The 18,459-nt window shown below is 35.2% G+C and overlaps 1 protein-coding gene across 1 annotated transcript; it reads left to right on the forward strand.

The window, feature by feature from the left end:
• Window positions 1-1,099: 1,099 nt before the first annotated feature.
• On the forward strand, window positions 1,100-14,147 carry LOC128226817 (chromosome-associated kinesin KIF4-like). Its single transcript, XM_052936886.1, has 19 exons — window positions 1,100-1,154; window positions 2,285-2,455; window positions 4,116-4,199; window positions 4,427-4,489; window positions 4,776-4,850; window positions 5,282-5,361; window positions 6,071-6,328; window positions 6,630-6,726; window positions 7,127-7,264; window positions 7,766-7,873; window positions 8,166-8,270; window positions 8,645-8,734; window positions 9,077-9,173; window positions 9,840-9,982; window positions 10,566-10,625; window positions 10,848-11,051; window positions 11,417-11,521; window positions 11,871-12,021; window positions 12,698-14,147. Exons 1-19 carry the CDS (start codon window positions 1,152-1,154, stop codon window positions 12,769-12,771), a joined length of 2,106 nt encoding a protein of 701 aa, XP_052792846.1. The 5' UTR covers window positions 1,100-1,151; the 3' UTR covers window positions 12,772-14,147.
• The last annotated feature ends 4,312 nt before the right edge of the window (window positions 14,148-18,459 follow it).

The following is an 18,459-nucleotide window of genomic DNA, read 5'->3' on the forward strand; positions in this document are numbered from 1 at the left end:
AATTTTCCACACAACGGAAGTACATATGACGTATTGGTGACGTCATTCCTTTACTTGAATTGAAAAAATAGAGAAAACTATCAATGGATTTATTACAAAATATGAAAATGAATACAACATTGTATAAATTATAATTTCTATATAAATACATTTGCATTGAACATCTCTCAATTTGGGACCATAGGGGTTGCGACAAATGTGGACCCATGTGCAAGAGGAGGAATTCAGACAGCTTAACTTGCAGTCTGTTTTAATCCAACAAGCCACATCGCTGAGTAAATCAATGGTTTCTATAGAAACGTTCAGCCTAGGGTCATTGAATCCTCTAGGTTGAAAAATTGGGTCTTTGCTCATTTTGAGATTCAAAAGATGCACAGTAATTCCGTTGGGAATTTAGGATTTGATTCATGGAAAAAAATCGAGAAAAGGACACCGGTTTCCTGCGTGTGGGAAATCACAGTGTACTGTAAAATATTGATTACATGTGTAGTTTAGAGTTTTGCGTTTTTCCTCCTTTGTATGTTTATAAGAACGAGTATCATGTTTTAAAATTAAAATACCGTTTTTCAAGTTCTAGAAAGTGCAGTTTTTGAATCGGAGAACAATCATTATCTGATGTTATATAATTATACATTCTAACATTTATAATGTGTATATTGACAAAACAGGCAGAACTGTATGCAGACAAAGTATTATATACATGTAGATAATCATGATGTTATATTATAATTATTTCCAGTAATACATTTTTCCATAGAGCTTTAAACATGTACACATTTATCCCCAGTCATTTAAGGTTTTTGGAGCATAGTGCACAAAGAGAATATAACCCAAGTTAAAGCTACCCTTCATCTTTATATATATATATGTGAATTTATATTATGGGAAACATAATTTGTGGAAGATGAGGTTCTTATGATCCGTGGATAATTACGGTAGTGTACATTTTAAGAATATAAATAAAGCTGAAGGTTGCTTTATATCGCCAAAATATTGTCTCCGATACTTGAAAATCACTGCGATAATTGAAAACTGTTATCTGCTCTGTAATCGATTATTATTCTGTGTGTTGAGCACATAAATCGTGTAAAACGTCACAAATAGTTGTTTATTTACACGGGTACCTTGGAAAAGTTGTCAAATTGGACAAAATGGTATTTTAAAACCTTAGATATATTTCCAAGCCTGTGTTTATATCATTTTGTTTTTATTATTGAGGCCAATATGTTTGCGATGTATTCATGTTGTGATAGTTTGAAAGATTCGCCTTCAAGATGTTGGATATCATGACAAATTGACATGTCCCCCCCCCCCACACACACACATTATCACGGACCTTTATAGGTCCGTGACATTATATATACTTATAAATAAATAAATGAATGAAATAAATAAAAGCATGCATGAGCCGTACAAAACATATGTTGTCTAATTATTTAATTAAACATTTCATTGAAATCAATTATGTTACAGTAATTGATATTGCACGAAGATGAATGAATCTGGGTCATTTGGGTCTGGACCATTTTAGTGGCAGATTTGTCCTATTTCATTACAGCTTATGTTTTTTGATTACTGATGTGTTTCTCTTTAAAACAATATACATTTGATACACTTTTTCTCTCCCTGTCTTATGAATATTCACCAACTGGTGATGTCTGTCAATGAGTTTTGTTGAATTTTGGTGTAAGGTGTAGATTTAATTCCCCCCCAAAAAAACTATGATATTCGTTAATTACTTTAGTAATAATAAATTTTGATATTGCTCCAAAATGCAACAAATTTACCATTTCGTCATGCTAGAATTAAAGAAGAGCTTTTAATTAGATGACCTATTAAATTGGAATAAATGTAAGTCTGGACACAAACATCCAAAAGAAAAGTGAAAGTATCAAAATTGCAATATTTAAGTGATGAGAATAAATAAATACCTTATGTATAAAAATAATTATATATGATGTTGTGGTAGGAAGCTTTCCTGATGTCCCGGCACTAAGACCACACAGCGGATATAATGGTTTGGGTCATATGATCTCTTGCACTGGGCTGTATTGCCAGTCAGGCTGGGTCATACTCTCCTGGCTTTATCGGGGTATGGGCTGGAAACAGTCCAGTCTTAAGGAATCAGTTCTGTAGGTCCAATTTTTTTAAATATGCATTGATTGCCGTGTAGTATCAGTTCACTGATAATGTCTCATGTTTGCAAGTTTATAAATGAATCTTAAACTTAACAATACATGTATTATTTCTTTGGTGTCAAATTGATATATTTTTACAATTTCAGCCCGAGTCTGTTGCTATAAAAGTATATGGCCGATGTCGACCATTCAGTCCAGAGGAGAGCAAGAAGGGCCAGAAGGCTGGAGTATCCACCTCTGGAGATAAAGTGGTGCTGCTTGGAGGCAAGGAACAGAGCTTCAGTTTTGATGGTGCATACCCACCTGAGTATACCAATGTAAGTCAATACATGAACCTATAAATTGTGGGAATGTCTCGGATCTGATTATAGTTGTTTAATTAAGCAAACAGTTTAATATTATACTACATGTATACACCTATTGTGAGACTGGTCTTGTGGCATAGGTGTCCGCCTCTCATCCAAAAGGTTGTGGGTTCAATCCCCACCAGGGTTACTTTCTCACAGCCTCTCAAAATGGACACCAATACTGGTTTCTACCCAGGATATGGACTCAAGAGTGATTCTATAAGCTATCAGCTTTTGTCATAAACTAATATATATTTATCACATGCTACACCTTGTTTCCGGTTTAATATAACCATCACGTATTTTTTTTATATTACACATGTGTAATATCACATTGCTCTTCATCTATTGGTCAGAAAATATATCGCTCCGCATTTATATAAAAAGTTAATTAGCAAAAAGGAACTGCTAATTGGTAATATTCCTGTATACCAAACAATCAATTCTTATTTTATTTCTATAATAAATATTTGTTTTGTTAGAGTAGTTGAATTTCTTTCTAAATATTAAGAGGATAACAAAGTATGTCGTCTTGATATCTTGAAAAAGCAAATTTAAAAGCGTCCAAAATTTAGTTTATTTTAACCGAAAATGAACATAAACATTATGACGTCACATCTACTAGATGACGTCATGATGTTTATGTTCACTTCCGGTATAACAGAAAGAAAGATTTCGTAAAAATTAAAGTGTTTACAGTGTGATTTTTACTGGATATCATCTGAGAATGCATTCTTAAATAAACGGAATTAAAACGATCGGGTATATACGTATGCTGTTTTAAATAAATCCTGGTACTACATTCCTGCAATGCATGTAGCGCGGGAAATGACAACACTTGGTGATATTCGGCTCATCAGCCTCGCAGGTAAAACAGGTAGGGTTTTTTTGCCATTTAATACCGAAAAAAGCATGTGATAAAAAGAATCTGACACTCGTTGTCATTTAATACGAATTTTTATTAAACTCGTCTAGGAAAACTGTTAGTAAGCTCGCCAAAGGCTCGCTAACTAACAGTTTTCCTGAACTCGTTTAATAAAAATTGGTATTAAATGACAACTCATGTCAGATCCTCTATCTATTACACTTTGAATTATGTATTTATTTAATATTTTAATGCTTCATAATATATATATTTAGATACTGAGACACATATGTGATGAACACAGATGTATGAAATGTGAAATTAAAAGGTTCTTAACATAGTGATAATTTGTATATATATATATAGTAATCCAATATATTCAATATACAATGTATATTAAATTGATATTGGCTGGTGTTAGGCTGATTGTTCAGAACTTTGTTGAAGTCAACAGAATTGATAACTTTCAACTTGTTACTGTTTTGGATGTTTAATAGATACACATTTTAGACCTGCTGTATTTCTAACATGACTTGAGATGACTCCTTCAGCTTTGTTTGGTTTATCTTTAAGTAAAAATTATCAAACTTGAGACCACTTTGTAAATTTGGTGAAAAAACTTCAAATATTTTACATGTCTAAAAATTGACAACAATGTCGTAAATCACCTTATCATATTTAACAAAGTTCTGAACAATTGGCTTATGTCTTAACAGTTCTTGGATTTAGTTTAATGTTTGAATATAAGCTTTGTTTGTTTTTCAGTCGCAGATATACAAGGAGCGATGTGAGACGCTGGCCCAGAGGGCTCTCGAGGGCTACAATGTCACGATGCTTGCTCTCGGAGGTGTAAGTGTTGATCGTTCTGGTTAAAACTGCTTGATGCAGTTGTGAAGGAAGGGTTAACTTTTAATTGTGAATGTAATTTAATATAACATTACACAATACTGCAGCAAATTGTAGTTAAAACGGTTATGTACAAAAAGAAGAAAAAAATATATATCTTTATATAACATAGCTGTTAAATTGTAAACACACCTTCCATAATATATATATGAAATGTTCTTCTTTTTCAGCCCAGTTCAGGAAAATCCATGCTGATGTCAGGAACTGAAGAGGACCCGGGAATAATACCTCAGGTGAGACAGCTTTTTTTTTTATTTTTTTTTATTGCCTATTTAGGATATGAGTTAACAACATGCTTCATAAGAATATTACATGTGAAAATATATTCTCTTAAGCAAGGCTTACTAATCTGTAAGAGAATAATTCATTCATTAAATTTAGGTTATTAACAAACTTTGACAACTTTAGTTGTACATACTTTTCCTTAAACAACCATAGATCTATTACCATTGATCTTTCACCATTAATTAGTCAGAGAAACTTGTTTGAGTTCCACAATGGACCTTTGTGGTATTTCAGTTCACTCGCAGCGTGTTTGAGATGGCCAGTCGACAGTCAGGAAAGGACTTCCTCATCAGTGTCTCATATCTTGAGGTGAGGCATATAATTTTATGAATTCAACACATTTATTAAATTATTCGGCCAATGCGTATATGCAGATTGGTTTAAATTTATTTTGCTTCAATAAAGGATTTACCGTATGATAACCTTAAATCATCTTCTTTTATTTATTTAATAATTCTGTAGCTTGACCTTTGAATTCTTTTCTTTGATTGAATCCCTAAATAATACCTTAATGTCAAAGCCATAAGAAGGAGTTTGTAAGGTAATGGTTAAAATATTTTTAAATGTAAACATCAGTACAACCATTTGTCCACCTTGGCAAACATCTATGGAAGACAGCATCGAAAAAGATCTGAAATCGCTCCATGCAATGATTCGATTGCAGGGATTTGAATTAAGAAAACAAATTTGAATCCTACTAGATAACTACATGTACAAGTATGTCCTTTTAATCCTTACAGATAGCTGATGAGAAGATGACGGACCTCCTGAATCCTCATACCAGCCCGATGAACATCCGACAACATCCCACCAAGGGCATGTATGTACATGTTATGCGTTATTTCTATCAAGTCAAGGTCACGGGCTGTATTCGTGAGGCATCCTTAGTCATTTTCATACTTCAGTTTATTTCTTAAAATTATCATATCAAATTAATAGAAATATATAAATGTTTTGAACATTAAAGTATGCCTTTTTCAATATGGTCATTATACATTAATGGAAATAATGTTTTTCAGAAATTGTTACGTTTTTATATCATATGACCAATGAAAATACATAAATTAGGAAAGTGACTTGAGCAAATGACTTAAGACGCTTTATGAATTCCAGCCCAGGATGATCATATTTTTCTGAAAAATCTGTATACTTTATTATTTTTATAATAAATTATTATTTTTATAATAAATTATTATTCTTAAGTTTTTTGCTGGACTTTAAAATACACACACAATCTTTTGTAACAACTTGATTCCTTCATAGGAATCATATTTGCTTTTCTACATGAAGGCATCAATTCCACAGTCCTTATGTAGAATCCGTACTTATTACACTTTTTTTTCTCTATTTCATGTTTTTTCCTCTATTTATATATAAAAAAATAAATATAAGTTATTACTGAGTCATTCATGATTTAATTGTATATACTTTAAATATGGATTATTACTCAAAACATGTTGTTTGCATTTATGTTAAGATAGATATGGATAATTACTGAGTAATTTAAGACATGTTGTTTGTGGTTCCAGCTTTGTAGATGGCTTGTCTGAGCTGATAGTGAAGAGCGTAGACGAGGTAAACCAGTACTTTGACCAGGGCAGTAGGGCCCGCAAGATGGGCTCTACTGACATGAGAGCCCACCGCCCACGGGCGCACGCCGTGTTCACATTGGTGATTGAGCAGAGGGAGAGGCAGTCAAGCAAGGTCGGGCTCCGGTCTGTAGTACACCTGGTGGATGTTGCTGGACTTGCCCCACCCTCCTCATCAGACCCTGATGTCCAGGCTGGGTAATGACTTAGATTTGTGTTCATATTCTTTCGCCATCTCAAAATATTTATTAAGGAGTTATGATGTTTGCCACTTAACAGTGATATACAATAAATTGTTAAAATCAGATGTAGCAATCTTTAAAGTCGGTAATAGGTAAAGCTATATAGAGAAATTGACATTCTATGGTCATTAACCTTTAAGATGCATTTAGCATAGTTGAGTTATTTTATATTTAAATATAACAATGTTGTTTGTAGTAAACAGTGTTACCAAAATTGTATTTACCAGTATGTTATACATGTATACATGTACTTACAGCCTGATGGGAATTCAGGAGGTGTTAAATGCTCTGGGTGGGCCCAGAAAGGGGGCTGCCATCCCATATAGGGCTTCCAAACTCACCAGGTACCTCCAGGTAAGTCTCCCATACTACGGACTTAATAGTATGTGTGTAGCTTGAAATGAATGCTTTTAAATTAGTATTTGCAGGTGTCTAGGCCTACAATATACTAGATATGTTTTTGGTTGTATTCCGCATGAAAAGTGTAGTTTAATCTTATATTTTTTGTAGAATTCTTACCTGTTCCCATCTACTAACTCCTTATGATGAAATGCCTGAAACATCATACTGTAGAAACAACTTTTTATTGCGAAATAAATTAGTCTTTCAGTATGTTTGTAGAAATATATCACAATATTTAATGTGCAATATATATCATGTAATTGTCAAAATGGCAGTAAATTAGGGTCTAACCAGGTATTAAAGTTATTATGTTAGACTCTTATTAACATGTATCGCTTACCAACCAATACAGGAGTCTCTGGGAGGTAACTCTATCACAGTGATGTTCGCGCTTGTCTCCCCTGTCGATAAGGCCCACCAGGACAATCTGAACACTCTCACCCTCGCACAGTACGCCCATGCAGTCAAGAACAAGGTCAAACTCAACCTGGTAAGAATTTGGACTGGTCCATTGTTTTTCATGCTTGTTTTGTATTTTGCTGACCTACAGTCGAACCCTGTTGGCTCGAATTCCTTGTTTGCTCAAATAAGATGTAAAGGACCGTTTCCTTTATACTGAATGTAAATATTCTTGCTTTGCCAGAATTTTACAAGGCTCAAGGTATTTTTAATGGTCCTACAGAGTTAAAGCTAACGGGGTACAACTGTATATGATTTCAAGCAAATTAACTTTATTGTTTGGCCATTATGTCACTGGTATTTGTAGACAGCAGAGATGACATTTTGGTAAAAATCTGGACTGATGGTTATGATCAAAATAACCTATTCTTATATCAATTGGTAAGATGTTGAACACTAGTATGATCATCTTTAGATATGTTACTAAAGATAATGTATGACAATATTTTGGAAGTATCTGGTCAATGCAAAGTTGTTTTCTGCTATGGTTAGATTTCAACACTACTCTAGCATTTCTCTGTGTAATTGCTAGGATGAGACAAACCAGATAATCTCAGAGCTGCGTGAAGAGATAAGCCGTCTGAGAGACAAGCTGGCGTCCACTTCTGAGCCCAACAGGGATGATGTCCTGAAGATGGAGGTATGTTGGGGCATCCAGGGATTCGCGAATAGTGGCTTATGTATATCAAATGTTGGTCAGTGAGCTAATCTGTACTGTAATGGGCACTCACTCAAGTCAGGATCAAAGCATTAGTCATTTATAAAGAAAAGAGTCCTACCTCTGACACCAAAAAGCCTGTTAATGAAGTAATATTAAGTGTTATTCCAATAGTGATTTATATCAAATCTATGTTGTGCCATGATATAATGTCATAAGCTTACCTTAACATCATTGTTATCAAATAAAATCTCTTTTTTTTTTTCTTCTTCAGGAGTTGGTAAAGGACCTGCAGATTGCAAAGAAGCAGACGTGGGACGAGAAACAGCGGGCCTCCACTCGCTCTGAGGAGGAGAGGAAACTTAATCTTGCCAATAAGGTAACAGTCTTGTTTACTTCCTTGACTGAGTAGTTCATTATCCATCGATATGCCTTACAATTGTTGATAACAATTAAAGCAAGGAAAAATAGTTCAAAGGAAGAGATGATACTCATTTTTGGCTAAAAAGGGTTAAACATTTGGGCTCAATTTTCTTCTTTTACACGACCTATTTACTTGCATTTATAAGATACAGTTCGACTAATTTGTTGTTTTACTTTTTTGTTTCTTAAGTAAGAAAATGGAGTTAAACCTTAGTTTTGTTTATGACTTCACCTTGCAGTGTTTTATGAGTGATGGTTGAAGTGGTTTTTAAAAACTCTGCTTCAGTTTAGCCCATATGATTTTCAAACATCTCTTTGTTTGTTTGACAGGGTATTCTGGAGTTTGTGATGGACAGTGGAAAGAAGGGGAATAAAGAGGTTCAAGACAAGATACAGGCCCTGCAGAGGGAAAAAGACCAGGTCAGTGTTAAATCTGCTTATGGCTGGCTTAGCTCTATATAGAAATTCAAATAGAAGGCATTGCCACAGTTTTATGCTATAAAGCCATCAATATAACACATTTGACTTTTGAACATAAAAATACGACCATTATGTTACAGTTCTGTTAACAAGAACAGACAAAACATTGATGTCATGCTTTATAAAACAACAATAATTTTTTAAAAAACATCGGCAATCAGCAATATGTCAATAAAAGGCATATTTTACGACATGCTATGTATTCTGTTGTAAATCAGTTTACATAGTTATGATGTCTCCCACAATAAAGCAGCAATTTTTAGCTCATGTGCTGTATTCCAGGCCAATGCTGCTTACAAGGATAGGCGAGCTACTGTAGATAGACTGAAGGCTGAACTCCAGCAGAAAATAGCCCAATACTCCAAGATGGCGGAAAAAGGTTAGTTTTAATTTAAATAAGTGTTAACATTTGAGCTTGTCAAGTAACCAGTCACAAAAATCCAGCCTGAATGTAATTTAATCTTTTTGTAACTTCCTAAACCTAAATGCTCAAATGGTGTTTGATAATACATGATAAGGTTTGGGTTAGTTATTTAGTATTTGACTGACAAGCGCATTGAGTATGTTGTGCTCATGTTTTCTTAAATGCACATTTTTATGATATAATAAAGTGTGGCAAATGAATTGGATTGTTGAAACTAAGATACTGAAGGCTGGAACCCTTCAACAAATGTTGATATATGCTCAAATAGTCTTTGAAGTCCACGATATTGAATAGTGTTAGTAACGCTTTTCAACAAAAGGCTTAAAGGATAACTTATCCTTTAGAGCCCTTGTGGGCAACTGATTTTGTTGTCAGTTTTCTTCACTCTACAGGCCTAGATTTGCTCCCACTTAAACATTTGCTCCCACTTAAACCAATTTTTTTATACTTGTATTTTTTTCTGCAATTTCGGTATCAAAGAATAAAATAATTATTATATTAGTATTTTCAATTTCAGATGCCACACCTTGAAAAAATGTCTTTTGGTCAAGAAACATAAGCGTGTCCTTTAAGCAGTACTGTTGATTAAAGTAGCTACATGTGGCTTGTGTTGTATTACAGGAAAGGTGTCAGAGTCAGAGAACAAAGCACTGGTGACGGCCATTCACAAGCTGAAGGAGTCGCTGAAACAAGAGACAGACAAGCTCAAAGTGCTCAAACAGGCCCTGTTGGATGTACAGGAGAGACAGAACATGGAGAAACAAGTAACACATACCCCAACCTCCTACCTCCACTTTTCACCCCCAATCCCACTTAAGTGGTAACATTCTTACTGTCATAGCAACATTCCTCATACAGAATTGGGCTTATTTAAGCTGTCATTAATTAAACACTGGTTGGTTATCAATCCAGGTAGATTGTTTGCTGTTTCCAGACTTGTTAGTAGTGATGTTCCGATGATCGATTATGATAAAAAAAAACGATTGGCTGGGCCTGAAATCGGCGGCAATTGATTGTATTTGGTTATCATTGATCATCGGAAAAAAAAATAGAAAAAGAAATATAAGTAAATGTTCAGATGTTATCTATAAGAAAAAGGCTGATGAAAGCCACAGTGAGCAAGAAAATGAACTATTTTGTAAACAACAGCACTTAATAACTTCAATCATAGACATAGCATATATACATATAATGATTAATGAGTTTAATACTAAAATAAATTGTACTATCTTTAATCAGTTACTTGAGTGGAACCTATCATCGATAGTAAAATTGGAACCGGTTTCCAACACAACTTGTTAGTGAATGATTCTGAACTGATAAAGAAGTAGTAACATTTTGTTTAAGGGAGCAAAGTCACAGATGTCCAACATGAAGGGCTCAGCAGAACTTCGACAGAAAATTGAGGTAAAGAAAGTGTTAACGATAATCATAAAGAATATTTTTTTAGATTGTGTTTAAAATATAACTAAAAATTGGAAATGGTAAATTTTTGTTTGATTTGATTTCTGGTTTTATGCCAGATTGACAATAAATTGTTTATTTTGTGTAATTTCTGGTATTATTCAAGTCGTATACATTTATTACTTTGATATTTTAAATTAAATTATTTTTCCCGGTGTAATTCAGCTTGAGGAGCGACACAGATTGGAAGAGTCCAACAAAGGTCTTGTGAAGGAGGAGCTGGACCGAGTGAGGCTCGATGTGGACGCAGAGAGGGCGGAGATCCAGATGCACACGTCCAATGGGAAGACATACTCGGCCAAGGAAGGCGAGGAGCTGGAGGTCAAGGTGTCTGAGATGAAGGCAGAGAAATCAGTTGTAACTCTGAAGGTATGGACAGAGAGAATTAAAGATTGGAAAAGAATACTTTTAGATGAAAGGAATGAAAATGTGATTTTTCATGAAGACCATTCTTGTACACCAGAGTGATGATGCTATGCGTACCACAGAATTATCATAATCAAACCTCTGTTGAATTAGAATGCATGTAAACTTACTCAAACAAATCTAGTTTTTCTCATGAACATTCATAACTGGCTAAGGCATGTATTGTCAAGCAAGAATCAGTATTGGCTATGGTCATTAACATACTGTAGACAACAATGATTTCAATTAAACATTTTGAGATTTTGTTCATTTTTTTATATTATTCGGCTGCTATTTCCCTGTTATATCCCTGTTATTTCTCTGTTCAGCTGCAGTGTGTGGAGCAGGAGAAGGCTCGTATGGCCAGGGAGTTGGAGGAGGTCCACAGGCTGCACAAGGAGGAGATGGAGCTACAGCAGTTACAACACTACCAGGTCGGACTTTCTTGTGTACTTTTTGTTTCCCTGCCACAAAGTTTAAAAGCTGACATGTGAACCTAAATTCCTTTCTTTGTGCATGGAGTTATTATAAATTTTGATGTGGCTTTTAAAATCTCATTAAAAAAAGGATGAACATGATAGCTGAATTCACTTGGCAGCCATTTGGGTAAGCCATTGAAAAGTTAGTCCCATTTCTTTTTTATACTTAGAAAAAATGGCGTTTTGTCAGAAAAAGATAACAGTAAAAGGGTATAATTCAGAGAGCAAAATGTATGCTGACATTCAGCATCTTGTTAATTTATATCAAAAGAATAATCCTAACCACTATCATTGGCATTTTCAGACATTCCGTAACTACCGAGAGATGTTTGAGGAGCAGAAAGCGGCCATCGAGCAGCGTTACCGCCACCTGCTAGAGGACTCTATACAGGATGCCATCTTTTTGTCCGCTCGCAACAATGAGCTCATCACAGAAAACCAGGACCTCAAACTACGTAAGGCTGGGGAAACGAGATTGGCCAAAGATTTGTTGTTTTTTGACAGTATTAGCATTTTCTAATGTAGCTTTACAACTTTGAACGGTAGATGGTAGAAGTTAAACTAATTCTAAAAGTTTAAAAATATTAAACAATTTGTTCACCTGTACGATCTGAAGTTTGGTTTATATCTTCAGAGAAGTCGTAACTTGTGAAAGATAAGAGCAAGTTTTAATTATTTACATAAACACACAAATTATATTGTAATGCCTATATTACTAATTGTCTTCTGGGAGGGACGTTAAATAGGGGTCCCTGTGACAGTGCTATACACTGGTGCACATTAAAGAAAACCCTGGTTCTTTAATGTGCACCAGTGTATAGCACTGTCACAGGGACCCCTATTTATCTCTAACCGAGTTACATTCTGTCTGGGCACTAATAAAAGCTCTAAAAACCTAAAATAACAAACAATCTTATCAGAGCACTTGCCGAATTGACCCCTGAGTGCGATTATAAATAAGCTTACACACAAACACATACACACACACACACTAATGCCTATATGTCTTTCCATGGAATGCATTGTTCAAACTTAGTGGTTCAAAGAAACAAATTTTGCTATATAAAACTATTTAACACCAACTTTCTTTCTTAGACTTTTTTTCTTATTCCATATTTCTAAATGTTTCAGAAATCAATGAGATGAAGGATGTTGTGACCAAGCTGGGGGGCCGCCTGCCTGCCTCTGTGGAAAACCCCATGTAGAAACCTACCGAACAGGCACACGATACGCACGCTGATGGGATATAAACTGTCTCATGAACTCTGAACGCACTTTGATCATGCACTTGTTACTTATTCATTTTGTGGAGCGGGTATTTTGATTACATTTTGGTCTTGCCATTGCATTTAAATCAAATTGTTTTTATTTTAATTATAAATTCGTCAACTACATGATTGAATCTCAGTAAAAAAGGATAAAAGATGATTCTTATTGAAAAATTACCATTGTGCATTTATCAAGCATTTTTCCTTCATGTAAAAAGACATATTTTTATACAAGTAAAAACAAATAGAGAATTCATTTACAAGAGTAGCAATTATTATAGTGTATTGCTTTTGTAAGAATATCTATAAGATTGTAGTTATAATGTATATTTGAAATGTGTTGCATAACAATAACAATAATATGTTATTATTAAATAACAATATATTAGTTTTCTTTCTTAATCTTATTTTTTTGTAGTGTTTTGTATCTTAACTGTTTACACATACATGAATTTCTTGTATTGTTATGCTGCAATGTAAAAGTCCCAGTTAATCAAAATTATTGTGATACAATAAGTTCTTCATTCCAGTGTTATGCATTTGCTTTTTCCAGAGATATTTATTTTTGTTGATGTGTTTATATCATACATTGAATGCTGGACATTCATCTTTTTGTAGAGTTTTATATGTACTTCTTTCGGTGAATTAATAACTGTCTCCGTCCTATTAACTTTTACCTAGACTTGAAAACTATACTAATCTTCCATGGCCGAGAGTGTAAGATAGGTTTATTCCGACCCGAGCATAGGTTTTTTTGCGGAAACAAGGTTTACAGAGTTTCCGCAAAACACCCTGCACGAGGGTCGGGATGAACCCATCTTACACGAGCGGCTATGGTAGATGCTTTTTCTCCTACCTCAGTTAAAAAAAGTTAAGTAATAATGCATTTTGTTGCTGGAACTCTTTTGTGCTAAGTGAAAATAATTGCGTATGGATATGCGATAATTCGTAGTTTATTATGTTAATAGTCAAATCGGTCTTTAAATAGTTCGGAAAAGAGTGAAGCATTATTTCTTAAAAGGTGCGTGAAAACTGTTTTAGGTGACATTTGAAGTGAGAAATAGTTAATTAGCGTTCTAAATATTGCCACAAGACAAGGTTTCCATGATGCTACAAACGACTAGACTTCAACAAGGGAGGTAATTACAATGTGGCGACCATTAAAAAGGAGTTCCATACGGGCATTTTATCTTCACCTGTTGGCAAGATAAGAATTTCTAGCATGGTTAAATTATTGGATCTACTTATCTGAGGTGGGAGAATAACATATCTATGCATTTATTGATGAGTTATATATTAACAAATAAAACTGTTTTCAAGACTAGTTGTGTTCTCTTTTGTACAAACCTTATACGGTACTGTGAAATCATTTATATTTGTGGGCTTGAAATTTCGTGGTTATTCAAAAAAGACAAGTTTGTGGGTACTTTAATTCGTGGATTTTCATTTTATTTTTTTTTTAAATCGAAAAATGTGATCCTTAATCGTCTGCAAATTAACCATGCATCATTCTCGTCTCGTGTTATGTATCATTATCACGCAGTTTATGGCATTACAATTGAACAATATGTCAATTAGTCTAGGTACCCAGTTAAGTATGCCCACTCAAATTATGTAATGTGTTACCATTTAGGTCTGGGGTGCTGTTAAAAGGCCAGGCGAGCATTGGATTGAATTGGCCACTCATATATGTTCCCCCTCTTTGTCAACTAAACTTAAGTTTAATATGCTTTATTTTCACATTCTGCACTGACGGTAGTAACTTCAATATTTCTGAACTATTGATCATTACTTGTCATAAATATTCACAAAACACAGACAATGTTTTGGTCAAATGTTGGAGACTGTTTTTTTATGCTGACAAAAAAAAAACTTGATAGCAGCATTATTATAGCCAACCATTCCATTAAATCTCTTTATCTATCCATCCCGACATATTTGTCCTGGCTATTTCTCAGCAACCGTCTGGCTTGAAGACAACAAAAAAACACAGAAAGCTTCATAAGTTAAATGAGATGTGCATTATTATTATCAGCATGTTCTGCTCAAAATATATTATTACAGAGATATGGCCCTCTAAATTTCCTGTTATATTACAAGTCAGCTTTAAACAACATTTTTGTCCAGGCTTTTTATGCCCCCTTTTGAAAAAAGTGGGGTATATTGTTTTGCACATGTCGGTCGGTCTGTCTGTCGGTCGGTCGGAATACCAAATGGTTTCCGATCAATAACTTGAAAACGCTTTGACCGAGGGACCTCATACTTGGTATGTGTATTGGTCATCACCAGCAGATGAACCCTATTGATTTTGAGGTCAGTGGGTCAAAGGTCAAGGTCAGTGTGACCTTTACATGAAAAACGGTTTCCGATCAATAACTTGAGAACGCTTTGACCCAGGAACCTCATACTTGGTAGGTGTATTGGTCATGACCAGCAGATGAACCCTATTGATTTTGAGGTCAGTGGGTCAAAGGTCAAGGTCAGTGTGACCTTAACATGAAAAACGGTTTCCGATCAATAACTTGAGAACGCTTTGACCCAGGGACCTCATACTAGGTAGGCTTATTGGTCATGACCAGCAGATGAACCCTATTGATTTTGAGGTCAGTGGGTCAAAGGTCAAGGTCAGTGTGACTGTAAGCTGAAAAAGGTTTTCTGATTGTTTTATTCTTGTGTCTGTATTGCTGTATTGCTTTTATTTTCTTATAATTCATTATTGTACAACGCCATTGAATATGTATTTATATGTAGAAATAGACGTTTAAGCAAATAAACAAGTTTCAAGTTTCAAATTTTGACATTCAGGTTTTTGGTGACCATCTGATGACTCATATGGATTTTGAGGTCAAAGGTCATGGTCATGACACACTCTATCCTCACACTTTGAATGGTCATAATCTTAAAACTGCCTCAACGGCATCCAATGTCAGTAACAAATCAGCTGTCATTTCGGTCCAAGCATATTTCATTCAATTGTCCATATAATCCTGACGACATGGCGCTCAGGGGGGGCATAATGTTTGACAAACATCTCTTGTTTCTTATAAGCGACTGTCTTTCATTGGAATGAAATTCATAGGAAGTTTCATAACTAAGATTAGTTGCACAAATCTTCAACATGTTAAGATTGATTTTCAGAGTTGGGGGCCCTTGTTTTTTCTTTAGTACCCTTATTTCATCATAAAGTCGTGGTGCTAATTTCTGGCATGAATGTAACAAATGTATTGGAAGCTTTATCAGTAAAAGGAGAGTATTACATGTAGTGTTTTTCCAACCGTTACTCTGTCCAACGATAGTTGCGAACCATATTTGATCTTTTGAACAAATTTTCACTGTAGGATGCAGCATATCCCATATAGCTCTCACTCTAAGGTCCAATACTGGTACAGAATGTGATGTGTACAAACATACCCCACCTAGTTCAGTATACACAAGGTATTCGAGTGCCTGTAAGATCATTTAATACTTTTTATTTATCTTGACTTTGTATTTTGGCCATGTGCAGGATTTAGCTTTACTACTGGCCCAAATTTCTCGAAACTTTTTGAGTAGCTTATTTCAATTAGCCAAAATACATACTTAAATTGAATCTTGATAAATGAAAAATGGTTTAATGTAATTTTTGTATTGATAATTCCTATCCAAAGTATAACAAGAGGCACATCAGTGCCTGTGCTCCACTGGCCAAAAGGTTCAAGCAAAGACCACCTAACGAACATTTTCGTCAAGTTTCATAGAAATACAATCATCAATTTTTGAGGAGAAGTTATTTAAAAAAATTTTTTACTTTAATAGCTCTGGCTGCCATGTTGTGCAGTGGACCGAAATGATTTGGGCAATTTGAGTAAAGGAGCACCAAACAAACATTTCTGTCAAGTTTTATCGAAAAAAGGTCATCGGTTTCGACGACAAGTCGTATAAAGTTTTTTATTTTTTAGCTCTGGCAGCCATGGTGTGCAGTGGACTGGAACCATTTAACAAATTTTGGTTAATGACCACCCAAGGAACATTTCTGTCAAGTTTCATCAAAATCTGATCATCGGTTTCTGAGAAGATGTTCTTTAAAGGTTTTTCTATTTTTTTGCCCTGGCAGCCATGTTGTGCAGCGGACCGGAACCATTTGAGCAATATTGGTTAAGGACCACCCAAGGAACAATTCTGTCAAGTTTCATCAAAATCTGCCTATCCGTTTCAGAGGAGATGTCGTTTAAAGATTTTGCTATTTTTAGCTGTGGCGGCCATATTGTGCAATGGACCAGAACCATTTGAGCAAATTTAATAAAGGACCACCCAAGGAACATTACTGTCAAGTTTCATTGCAATACGATCATCGGTTTCTGAGGAGAAGTCGTTTAAAGGTTTTTCTATTTTTACCTCTGGGGGCCATCTTGTGCAGTGGACCGAAACCATTGAAGCAAATTTGATAAAGGACCATCCAAGGAACATTTCTGTTAAGTTTCATCAAAATCTGATCATCGGTTTCTGAGAAGATGTTCTTTAAAGGTTTTTCTATTTTTTTGCCCTGGCAGCCATGTTGTGCAGCGGACCGGAACCATTTGAGCAATTTTGGTTAAGGACCACCCAAGGAACAATTCTGTCAAGTTTCATCAAAATCTGCCTATCCGTTTCAGAGGAGATGTCGTTTAAAGATTTTGCTATTTTTAGCTGTGGCGGCCATATTGTGCAATGGACCAGAACCATTTGAGCAATTTTAATAAAGGACCACCCAAGGAACATTACTGTCAAGTTTCATCAAAATCTGCCTATCCGTTTCAGAGGAGATGTCGTTTAAAGATTTTGCTATTTTTAGCTCTGGCGGCCATATTGTGCAATGGACCGGAACCATTTGAGCAATTTTAATAAAGGACCACCCAAGGAACATTACTGTCAAGTTTCATTGCAATACGATCATCGGTTTCTGAGGAGAAGTCGTTTAAAGGTTTTTCTATTTTTACCTCTGGGGGCCATCTTGTGCAGTGGACCGAAACCATTGAAGCAAATTTGATAAAGGACCATCCAAGGAACATTTCTGTTAAGTTTCATCAAAATCTGATCATCGGTTTCTGAGAAGATGTTCTTTAAGGGTTTTTTTATTTTTTTGCCCTGGCAGCCATGTTGTGCAGCGGACCGGAACCATTTGAGCAATTTTGGTTAAGGACCACCCAAGGAACAATTCTGTCAAGTTTCATCAAAATCTGCCTATCCGTTTCAGAGGAGATGTCGTTTAAAGATTTTGCTATTTTTAGCTCTGGCGGCCATATTGTGCAATGGACCGGAACCATTTGAGCAATTTTGGTAAAGGACCACCAAAGGAACATTCCTGTGAAGTTTTGTCAAAATCCGCTTATCAGTTTCAGAGGAGATGTCGTTTAAAGTAAAAGTTTACGCACGCACGCACGCACGCACGCACTCACGCACGCACTCACGACGGACAATCTGTGACGACATAAGCTCCATGGCCTTCGGCCAGTGGAGCTAAAAACTGTTGAGTTAATATTACGCAATTTATTGTAAACCAAAAATAGTGAGCTTAGCTTAATCCTGTTATAAGGGACTTGATTAGTTTCGGGAAATCTGGGCCTCAGGGACCATGATTACGAACAGTCTCAAGTCCAAGTCTAGACT

This window comes from Mya arenaria, chromosome 3 (assembly GCF_026914265.1).
Source record: "Mya arenaria isolate MELC-2E11 chromosome 3, ASM2691426v1".
Classification (NCBI taxonomy): domain Eukaryota; kingdom Metazoa; phylum Mollusca; class Bivalvia; order Myida; family Myidae; genus Mya; species Mya arenaria.